The sequence below is a fragment of the Somniosus microcephalus genome, unplaced genomic scaffold (assembly GCF_052327205.1).
Source record: "Somniosus microcephalus isolate GS21.2 unplaced genomic scaffold, FLI_Smic_1.0 unresolved_chr4, whole genome shotgun sequence".
NCBI lineage: Eukaryota > Metazoa > Chordata > Chondrichthyes > Squaliformes > Somniosidae > Somniosus > Somniosus microcephalus.
In genome coordinates this window covers 52380573-52392381 of record NW_028225182.1, presented here as the reverse complement: position 1 = coordinate 52392381, position 11809 = coordinate 52380573, and the positions used below count along the sequence as shown (strand labels likewise).

Sequence of the window (11809 nt, the reverse complement as noted above, 5' to 3'; positions counted from 1 at the left end):
TAGGCCATTCAGCCCCTCGAGCCTGCTCTGCCATTCAATGCAATCATGGCTGATCATCCAAACTCAGTACCCTGTCCCTGCCTTCTCCCCATATCCCTTTAGCCTTAAGAAATATATCCAACTCCTTCTTGAATATATTTAATGAATTGGCCTCCACTGCCTTCTATGGTAGAGAATTCTACAGGTTCACCACTCTCTGGATGAAGAAATTCCTCCTCATCTCTGTCCTAAATGGCTTACCCCTTATCCTTAGACTGTGACCCCTGGTTCTGGACTCCCCCGCCATCAGGAACATCCTTCCTGCATCTAGTCTGTCTAGTCCTGTTAGAATTTTATAAGTTTGAATGAGATCCCCTCTCATTCTTTTAAACTCCAGCGAGTATAAGCCCAATCAACCCAATCTCTCCTCATACGTCATTCCTGCCATCCCAGGTATCAGTCTGGTGAATCTTCGCTGCACTCCCTCCATGGCAAGAACATCCTTCCTCAGATAAGGCGACCAAAACTGCACACAATAATCAAGGTGTGGTGCTCACCAAGGCCCCCGTACAACTGCCGCAAGACATCCTTGCTCCTGTACTCGAACCCTCTCGCTGCGAAGGCCAACATATCATTTGCCTTCTTAACCGCCTGCTGCACCTGCATGCTTATCTTCAGCGACTGGTGCACAAGGACACCCAGGTCTCGTTGCACTTCCCCTTCTCCCAATCTATTGCCGTTCAGGTAATAATCTGCCTTCCTGTTTTTTCCACCAAAGTGGATAACCTCGAATTTATCCACATTATACTGCATCTGCCATATCACCCATCCTGTCCAAATCATACTGGAGTTTCTCTGCATCCTCCTCACAGCTCACACGCCCACCCAACTGGTCCGCGCTGGTGTTTACGCTCCACCTCGCCCCAGCCGCGAATCCCTTCCATTCCTTTCTCCCTCATGTGTTTATCGAGCTTTCCCTTCATTGCATCTCTGCACTTTTTATTTGCAGGGGCTACGGAGAAAGGGGCGGAAGGGGGTGGAGAGTGGGACTAGCTGAAGTGCTCTTGCAGCAAGCCGGCACGGGCTCGACGGGCCGAATGGCCTCCTCCTGTGCTGTAACCATTCGATGATTCTGTGCGATTTGCCTCAACCACGCCCTTGTGGTAGTGAGTTCCACATTCTCACCACTCCCTGGGTAAAGATTTGTCGCACTCCCCCCCCCCCCCCCCCCAACCCCACACACTGATTTCTCTTCGTGTGTCAGCCGTGGTTCAGTTGGTTGCACTCGGCTCTTATAGTTTTAGTAAAGACAGACATTTTTTTTTATTTGTTCCCGGGATGTGGGCGTCGCTGGCAAGGCCAGCATTTGTTGCCCGTCCCTAACTGTCATTGAGAAGGTGGTGGTGAGCCGCCTTCTTGAACCGCTACAGTCCATGTCCAATTTCTCCAGCGCCTTTCACGAGCTCAAGACGTTCCACAACGCTTTACAGCCAATTAAGTACTTTTTTTTTTAAAGAAGTGTCGTCACTGTTGTAATGTCGGGAACGTGGCAGCCTATTTACGCACAGCAGAATCTGAGAAACAGCAATGTGATAATGACCAGATCATATGTTTTAGATGTTGATGGAGGGATAATATTGGCCCCAGGACACTGAGGATAACTTCTCTGCTCTTGTTCGAAATAGTGTCATGAGCGCGCAGACGGGGCCTCAGTTTAACGTCTTATCCGAAAGACGGTACCTCTGACAGTGTGGCGCTCCCTCAGTACCGCCCCTCCGACAGTGCGGCGTTCCCTCAGTACCGCCCCTCCGACAGTGCGGCGCTCCCTCAGTACCGACCCTCCGACAGTGCGGCGCTCCCTCAGTACCGCCCCTCCGACAGTGCGGCGCTCCCTCAGTACCGCCCCTCCGACAGTGCGGCGCTCCCTCAGTACTGCACCTCCGACAGTGCGGCACTCCCTCAGTACTGCACTGGGAGTGTCGGCCTGGATTATGCGCTCAAGTCTCTGGAGTGGGACTTGAACCCACGATCTGATGACTCAGAGGTGAGGGTGCTGCCCACTGAGCCCCGGCTGACACACTTAAAACAAAAGCAAAATACTGCGAAAGCTGGAAATCTAAAAACAGAGAATGGCGGAAATGCTCAGCAGGCCAGGCAGCATCCGTGGAGAGAGAGAAACAGAGTTGACGTTTCAGGTCGATGACCTTTCATCAGATGAAAGGTCACGGACCTGAAGCATTGGGGGTCATTTTAGCGTAAGTCGCCGGGCGGGAATCTCACGGGATCAGGCGCGTTGGCTAACTAACAGAAAAGAGAGTCGGGATAAATGGGTCATTTTCAGGTTGGCAAACTGTAACTAGCGGGGTGCCACAGGGATCAGTGCTGGGGCCTCAACTATTTACAATCTACATTAATGACTTGGATGAAGGGACCGTGTGTAATGCAGCCAAATTTGCTGATGATACAAAGATAGGTGGGAAAGTAAATTGTGAGGAGGATGCAAAGAATCTCCAAAGGGATATAGACAGGCCAAGTGAGTGGGCAGGAATCCGGCAGGTGGAGCATAATGTGGGAAAATGTGAGGTTATCCACTTTGGTAGGAAGAATAAAAAAGCAAATTATTATTTAAATGGGGAGAGATTACAGAATGCTGCGGTCCAGAGGGATCTGGGGGTCCCTGTGCATGAATCACAAAAAGTTAGCATGTAGGTACAGCAAGTAATTAGGAAGGCAAATGGAGTGTTGGCCTTTATTGCAAAGGGGAATGGAGTATAAAAGTAGGGACGTCCTGTTACAACTGTACAGGGTATTGGTGAGACCACACCTGGAGTACTGCGTACAGTTTTGGTCTCCTCATTTAAGGAGGGATATACTTGCATTGGAGGCAGTTCAGAGAAGGTCCACGAGGTTAATTCCTGAGATGAAGGGTTGTCTTATGAGGAAAGGTTGAGCAGGTTGGGCCTATACTCATTGGAGTTTAGAAGAATGAGAGGGGATCTTATTGAAACGTATAAGATTCTGAGGGGGCTCGACAGGGTAGATGCAGAGAGGATGTTTCCCCTCGTGGGGGAATCTAGAACTCGGGGGCACAGTCTCAGAATAAAGGGTCGCCCATTTAAATCGGAGATGAGGAGGAATTTCTTCCCTCTGAGGGTCGTGAATCTGTGGAATTCTCTTCCCCAGAGAGCTGTGGAGGCTGGGTCATTGAATATATTTAAGGTGGAGATAGACAGATTTTTGAACGATAAGGGAGTCGAGGGTTATGAGGAGCGGGCAGGGAAGTGGAGTCGAGGCCAGGATCAGATCAGCCATGATCTTATTGACTGGCGGAGCAGGCTCGAGGGGTCAAATGGCCGTCTCCTGCTCCTACATCTTATGTTCTTATGCTTTCCGCCGACTTCAGGCAGGGTGCAAAAACAAGCGTCACAAGCCAGCCCGTCAAGTTTCCTGGTGGTTGGGTTAGGTTTAAAATTACGCAGCCCGCCCCTCTCTCGCTCTCTCACCACAGATACCGCCTGGCCTGCTGAATGCTCCCTGGCAGTGTCTCAGTTTATAGTTCGGCGGAATTTAAACCCAGCTGAGAGACGTCTCAGCAAGTTCCTCTCTTTCCCTGCGAGGAGGGGGCAGAAAAGCACAGGGGGAACTGGGAACGATTCCAAGGAAGCAAGGGCTGCAGATGATGTGGTCAGCCACAGCAGAGCTGACATGGGGATGAAAGCGGGGCTTTAATGGGCAGCGACTAGGAGTATATAATTCTGCAGGAATGTGTCATCTGAGGCACCGTGGTTACTTTTTTGCAGACAGTGAATAATATGGTGGCGTGCAGCGAGCACTTTGGATCAGACGGGCAGACACTGGAGTACAGCAGCTCTTTGTGACTGACTGACGCTCTGATCTTGGTTTTTTTCATTCAGCGCGAAAAAAAATAATGAGGCGTTTTAAAACCTCCCGGATTTAAGTGATTTCCTTCATGGCTCAGATGGAACGTGACAACTGACTTCACTGCCCCGTGGCCAGAAAGGGTGGGGAGAAAGAAAGAGAGACTTGCATTTGTATAGCGCCTCTCACGACCATCGGACATCCCAAAGCGCTTTAGAAAGTACTTTTTGAAATGTGGTCACTGTTGTAATGTAGGAAACGCGGCAGCCAATTTGCGCACAGCAAGCTCCCACAAACAGCAATGTGATAATGACCAGATCATCTGCTTCAGGACTCATAAGAACATAAGAAATAGGAGCAGGAGTCGGCCATTTGGGCCCTCGAGCCTGCTCCGCCATTCAATAAGATCGTGGCTGATCATCGACCTCAACTATTTTAATATGATATAAGGCAGGAGCTGGCCAAAGTGGACTGGGATCAGCTACTTGTAGGAAAATCCACGTCAGAGCAGTGGGAGTCTTTCAGAAAGGAAATAGAGAGCGTACAGCGCCAACATGTTCCCGTAAAGGTCAAGGGTGGGACCAACAAGCCCAGGGAACCCTGGATGTCAAGGGATATACAAGAATGGATTAGGGAAAAAAGGGAGGCTTTTGGCAGATACAAAGGACTAAAAACAGTGGAAGCCCTAGAGGAGTATAGAAAGTGCAGGGGGGTACTTAAAAAAGAAATTAGGAGAGCGAAAAGGGGGCATGAAAAAACACAGGCGGGCAAAATAAAGAAAAATCCCAAGGTGTTTTATAAATATATTAAGGGCAAGAGGATAACCAGGGAAAGAGTAGGGCCTATTAGGGACCAAAGTGGCAATCTGTATGTAGAGCCGGAAGATGTGGGTGAGGTTTTAAATGAATATTTTGCATCTGTGTTCACTATGGAGAAGGACGATGTAGGCATAGAAATCAGGCAGGGGGATTGTGATATACTTGAACAAATTAGTATTGAGAGGGAGGAGGTACTAGCGGTTTTAGCGGGCTTAAAAGTGGATAAATCCCCAGGCCCAGACGAGATGTATCCCAGGCTGCTGTGTGAGGCAAGGGAGGAGATTGCAGGGGCTCCAACACAAATTTTCAGAACCTCTCTGGCCACAGGGGAGGTGCCAGAGGACTGGAGGACAGCTAACGTAGTACCATTATTCAAGAAGGGTAGTAGGGATAAACCAGGGAATTACAGGCCAGTGAGCCTAACATCAGTGGTAGGGAAATTATTGGAAAAAATTCTGAAGGACAGAATTAGTCTCCACTTGGAGAGGCAAGGATTAATCAAGGATAGTCAGCATGGCTTTGTCAGGGGGAGATCATATCTAACCAATTTGATTGAATTTTTCGAGGGGGTGACTAGGTGTGTGGATGAGGGTAGTGCAGTTGATGTAGTCTACATGGACGTCAGTAAGGCTTTAGACAAAGTCCCACATGGGAGACTGGTCAAGAAGGTAAGAGCCCACAGGATCCAGGGCAATTTGGCACAATGGATCCAAAACTGGCTTAGTGGCAGGAGGCAGAGGGTGATGGTCGAAGGTTGTTTTTGTGACTGGAAGCCTGTGTCCAGTGGTGTACCGCAGGGATCGGTGCTGGGTCCTTTGCTGTTTGTAGTGTACATTAATGATTTAGATATGAATGTAGGAGGTATGATCAGTAAGTTCGCAGATGACACGAAAATTGGTGGAGTGGTAAATAGCGAGGAGGGAAGCCTCAGGCTACAGGACGATATAGACGGGTTGGTCAGATGGGCAGAACAGTGGCAAATGGAATTTAACCCTGAAAAGTGTGAGGTGATGCATTTTGGGAGGACTAACAAGGCAAGGGAATACACAATGAATGGTAGGACCCTAGGAAGGACAGAGGATCAGAGGGACCTTGGTGTGCATGTACATAGATCCCTGAAGGCAGCAGGACAGGTAGATAAGGCGGTTAAAAAGGCATATGGGATACTTGCCTTCATTAGCCGAGGCATAGAATATAAGAGCAGGGAGGTTATGATGGAGCTGTACACAACGCTAGTTAGGCCACAGCTGGAATACTGTGTGCAGTTCTGGTCACCACACTATAGGAAGGATGTGATTGCATTGGAGAGGGTGCAGAGGAGATTCACCAGGATGTTGCCTGGGCTGGAGCGCTTCAGCTATGAAGAGAGACTGGACAGGCTGGGGATGTTTTCCTTGGAGCAGAGAAGGCTATGGGGGGACCTGATTGAGGTGTACATAATTATGAGGGGCATAGATAGGGTAGATAGAAAGGAACGTTTCCCCTTGGTAGAGGGGTCAATAACCAGGGGGCATAGTTTCAAGGTAAGGGGCAGGAGGTTTAGTGGGGATTTGAGGAAAAACTTTTTCACCCAGAGGGTGGTTGGAATCTGGAACTCACTGCCTGAAAGGGTGGTAGAGGCAGGAACCCTCACAACATTCAAGAAGCATTTAGATGAGCACTTGAAACGCCATAGCATACAAGGCTGCGGACCAAGTGCTGGAAAATGGGATTAGAATAGACAGGGCTTGATGGCCGGCGCGGACATGATGGGCCGAAGGGCCTCTTTCTGTGCTGAATAACTCTATGACTCTATAACTCCACTTTCTCCATATCCCTTGATTCCCTTAATATTCAAAAATCTATCGATCTCAGCCTTGAATATACTCAACGACTGAGCCTCCACAGCCCTCTGGGGTAGAGAATTCCAAAGATTCACCGCCCTCTGAGTGAAGAAATTCCTCCTCATCTCAGTCCTAAATGGCCGACCCCTTATTCTGAGACTGTGACCCCTGGTTCTAGACTCCCCAGCCCAGGGGAAACATCCTCCCTGCATCTACCCTGTCAAGCCCTGTAAGAATTTTGTATGTTTCAATGAGATCCCCTCTCATTCTTCTAAACTCTAGAGAATATAGGCCTAGTCTACTCAATCTCTCCTCATAGGACAGTCCCGCCATCCCAGGAATCAGTCTGGTGAACCTTTGTTGCACTCCCTCTATGGCAAGTATATCCTTCCTTAGGTAAGGAGACCGAAACTGTACACAATACTCCAGGTGTGGTCTCGCCAGGGCCCGATATAATTGCAGTAAGACATCTTTACTCTTATACTCAAATCCTCTTGTAATAAAGGCCAACATACCATGTTCTTTTCTAATTGCTTGCTGTACCTGCAGGTTAACTTTCAGTGATTCGTGTACAAGGACACCCAGGTCCCTCTGAACACCAACATTTCCCAATCTCTCACCATTTAAAAAATACTCTGCTTTTCTATTTTTCCCACCAAAGTGGATAATTTCACATTTCTCCAGATTATATTCCATTTGCCATGTTCTTGCCCACTCACTTAGCCTGTCTATATCCCCTTGAAGCCTCTTTGCATCCTCCTCACAACTTACATTCCCACCCAGCTTTCCATAGAAACATAGAAGATAGGAGCAGGAATAGGCCATTCGGCCCCTCGAGCCTGCTCCGCCATTTAATGAGATCATGGCTGATCATCCAAATTCAGTACCCTGTCCCTGCCTTCTCCCCATAGCCCTTGATCCCTTTAGCCTTAAGAAATATATCCAACTCATTCTTGAATATATTTAATGAATTGGCCTCAACTGCCTTCTGTGGTAGAGAATTCCACAGATTCACCACTCTCTGGGTGAAGAAATTCTTCCTCATCTCTGTCCTAAATGGCTTACCCCTTATCCTTAGACTGTGACCCCTGGTTCTGGACTCCCCGGCCATCGGGAACATCCTTCCTGCATCTAGTCTGTCTAGTCCTGTCAGAATTTTATAAGTTTCAATGAGATCCCCTCTCATTCTTCTAAACTCCAGCGAGTATAAGCCCAATCGACCCAATCTCTCCTCATACATCATTCCTGCCATCCCAGGTATCAGTCTGGTGAATCTTCGCTGCACTCCCTCCATGGCAAGAACATCCTTCCTCAGATAAGGCGACCAAAACTGCACACAATACTCAAGGTGTGGTCTCACCAAGGCCCTGCACAACTGTAGCAAGACATCCTTGTTCCTGTACTCGAACCCTCTCGCTACGAAGACCAACATACCATTTGCCTTCTTAACCGCCTGCTGCACCTGCATGCTTACCTTCAGCGACTGGTGCACAAGGACACCCAGGTCTCGTTGCACTTCCCCTTCTCCCAATCTATTGCTGTTCAGATAATAATCTGCCTTCCTGTTTTTGCCACCAAAGTGGATAACCTCGCATTTATCCACATTATACAGCATCTGCCATGCTTCTGCCCAATCACCCAACCTGTCCATATCATACTGGAGTTTCTCGGCATCCTCCTCACAGCACACACGCCCACCCAGCTTTGTGTCCTCTGCAAACTTGGAGATATTACATCTAGTTCCCTCGTCTAGATCATTAATATATATTGTGAATAGTTGGGATCCCAGGACCGATCCCTGCGGTACCCCACTAGTCACTGCCTGCCACTCGGAAAAAGAGCCATTAATTCCAACTCTTTGCTTCCTGTCTGCCAACCAGTTCTTTATCCAAGTCAGTACTTTGCCCCCAATCCCATGTGCCTTAACTTTACACGTTAATCTCTTATGCGGGACCTTATCGAAAGCCTTCTGAAAGTCCAAATACACCATTATCATCAGCAAACTTGGATATGTTACATTTGGTCCCCTCATCCAAATCATTGATATAGATTGTGAATAGCTGAGGCCCAAGCACCGATCCTTGCGGTACCCGACTAGTTACAGCCTGACAACCCCAAAATGACTCCTTTATTCCTACTCTCTGTTTTCTGTCCGTTAACCAATCCTCAATCCATGCTAGTATATTACCTCCAATCCCATGAGCCAATGGTGGAGCGAAGGAAGTGGCCTCACCCCTCCCTATCTCTGTAACCTCCTCCAGCCCAACCCTCCGAGATCTCGGCGCTCCTCCAATTCTGGCCTCTTGCGCATCCCCCGATTTTAATCGCTCCACCATTGCCGGCCGTGCCTTCAGCTGCCTGGGCCCTAAGCTCTGGAATTCCCTCCCTAAACCACTCCGCCTCTCTCTGCTCCTTTAAGACGCTCCTTAAAACCGACCTCTTTGAACATGGAAGGGGGGGGGAGGCGGGGGCGAGGCCATGGAGGGATTTGGAAACAAGGATGAGAATTTTTAAATGAAGGCATTGGTTGTCCGGGAGCCAGTGCAGGTCAGCGAGCAGAGGGGGTGATGGGTGAACGGGACTTGGTGCGAGTCAGGATACGGGCAGCTGAGTTTCAGATGTGGAGGGTGCAAGGTGGGAGACTGTTACACCTCCCCGACACCTGTCTGTGCATCGTTCACGCCTGTCCCTCCAGTCAGACATCTGTCGCTGGCCGCGCACCTCTCCACTGATGCTGTGACTGGACGTTGTAACTCTCCTGTGGTCGCAGACTTAACCTGAGGGCATCAGCTGATGGATCAGCAAGTCTCCCAGCCTCCCGCGCAGCTCCAACCTCTGACAGGGACAGACAAGGAGACAATTATGGCCGTCAGTGTCCCTTGAGGATCTGCCTCAGTCCATGGAAAGCAACCGTCTCTGTACCTAAGGCCGGATCGAGCTGAGGAACACAGGGGAATACAATCTCCACTCTATGTCTCGAATCTAAATAAATTCCACCGTGCAAACCCATCGAGAAACACACACATAGAAACATAGAAGATAGGAGCAGGAGTCGGCCATTCGGCCCCTCGAGCCTGCTCCGCCATTCAATGAGATCATGGCTGATCATCCAAATTCAGTACCCTGTCCCTGCCTTCTCCCCATAACCCTTGATCCCTTAGCCTTAAGAAATATATCCAACTCCTTCTTGAATATATTTAATGAATTGGCCTCCACTGCCTTCTGTGGTAGAGAATTCCACAGGTTCACCACTCTCTGGGTGAAGAAATTCCTCCTCATCTCTGTCCCAAATGGCTTACCCCTTATCCTTAGACTGTGACCCCTGGTTCTGGACTCCCCCGCCATCGGGAACATCCTTCCTGCATCTAGTCTGTCTAGTCCTGTTAGAATTTTATAAGTTTCAATGAGATCCCCTCTCATTCTTCTAAACTCCAGTGAGTATAAGCCCAATCGACCCAATCTCTCCTCATACGTCATTCCTGCCATCCCAGGTATCAGCCTGGTGAATCTTCGCTGAACTCCCTCCATGGCAAGAACATCCTTCCTCAGATAAGGCGACCAAAACCACAGCTGAACTCCACTCCCAAAAGGCAAAGCACCTGCATTTCTCCAGCGCCTTTCACCACCTCAGGACGTCCCAAAGCTCTTCACAGCCAATGAAGTACTTTTGGAAGTGTGGTCACTGTTGTAATGTGGGAAACGAGGCAGCCAATTTGCACACAGCAAGCTCCCACAGGCAGCAAACGTGGGAATGGGGCAGATCATCTGATTGCACCGCACCATCAGTCTTTCACAGAGAACTCATCATTTATAAATGGAGTAAAAGTGATCAGTGGCCTGTCAATCGGGTACAGTAGCAGTGGTTAGGTTCAATTAATTAAATAAATCTGGAATAAAAAGCTAGCATCAGTAATGGTGACCATGAAACTACAGGTTGGGCGATTGGGCAGATGCATGGCAGATGCAGTATAATGTGGATAAATGCGAGGTTATCCACTTTGGTGGCAAAAACAGGAAGGCAGATTATCTGAATGGCAATAGATTGGGAGAAGGGGAAGTGCAACGAGACCTGGGTGTCCTTGTGCACCAGTTGCTGAAGGTAAGCATGCAGGTGCAGCAGGCGGTTAAGAAGGCAAATGGTATGTTGGCCTTCGTAGCGAGAGGATTCGAGTACAGGAACAAGGATGTCTTGCTGCAGTTGTACAGGGCCTTGGTGAGACCACACCTTGAGTATTGTGTGCAGTTTTGGTCGCCTTATCTGAGGAAGGATGTTCTTGCCATGGAGGGAGTGCAGCGAAGATTCACCAGGCTGATACCTGGGATGGCAGGAATGACGTATGAGGAGAGATTGGGTCGATTGGGCTTATACTTGCTGGAGTTTAGAAGAATGAGAGGGGATCTCATTGAAACTTATAAAATTCTAACAGGACTGGACAGACTAGATGCAGGAAGGATGTTCCCGATGGCGGGGAGTCCAGAACCAGGGGTCACAGTCTAAGGATAAGGGGTAAGCCATTTAGGACAGAGATGAGGAGGAATTTCTTCACCCAGAGAGTGGTGAACCTGTGGAATTCTCTACCACAGAAGGCAGTTGAGGCCAATTCATTAAATATATTCAAGAAGGAGTTAGATATATTTCTTAAGGCTAAAGGGATCAAGGGCTATGGGGAGAAAGCAGGGACAGGGTACTGAGTTTGGATGATCAGCCATGATCTCATTGAATGGCGGAGCAGGCTCGAGGGGCCGAATGGCCGACTCCTGCTCCTATCTTCTATGTTTCTATGAATCTACTGGATTGTCGTAAAAACCCATCTGGTTCACTTATGTCTTTCAGGGAAGGAAATCTACCGTCCTTACCCGGTCTGGCCGATATATGACTCCAAACCCACAGCAATGTGGTTGACTCTTAACTGCCCTCTGAAATGGCGGCTCACCGCCACCTTCTCGAGGGCAATTAGGGACGGGCAATAAATGCCGGCCTTGCCAGCGACACCCACATCCCAGGAATGAATACATTTTTTTTTTAAATCTACTTTTCCACTCCTCTCCTCTCCAAATCCCCACGCACTTTCCACCACAGCTCACTGGGCAGTGATCGGGAGCGGGAAGCCCGGCTGATTGCCCCAGCCTGAGCCAGTGGCGCCAGCAGAGACGGGGTGGGTGCAACGCCCAGGCACAGCTCCGGGTCCCACCCGCGAGCGGCCTCGGTCGGTCACTGAACGGACTCAGGAAGCGACAACGCCAACAGGCTGCGACCAGTGTAACAGAGACCAGCACGGGTTATTTACACACCACCCACCCCCCGATAAA

The 11809-nt window shown here is 49.2% G+C and overlaps 1 protein-coding gene across 1 annotated transcript in view; it reads right to left on the bottom strand.

Annotated features, from left to right (window-relative positions):
- The window catches only part of LOC147091090 (PHD finger protein 23-like), a 22497-nt gene extending 21535 nt beyond the window's left edge, over nt 1-962 (bottom strand). Inside the window, exon 1 of the mRNA XM_085977162.1 lies at nt 870-962. Coding sequence (XP_085833288.1) covers nt 870-962 — 93 coding nt within the window. The remainder of the gene's footprint in view (nt 1-869) is intronic.
- Between the last annotated feature and the right edge of the window lie 10847 nt (nt 963-11809).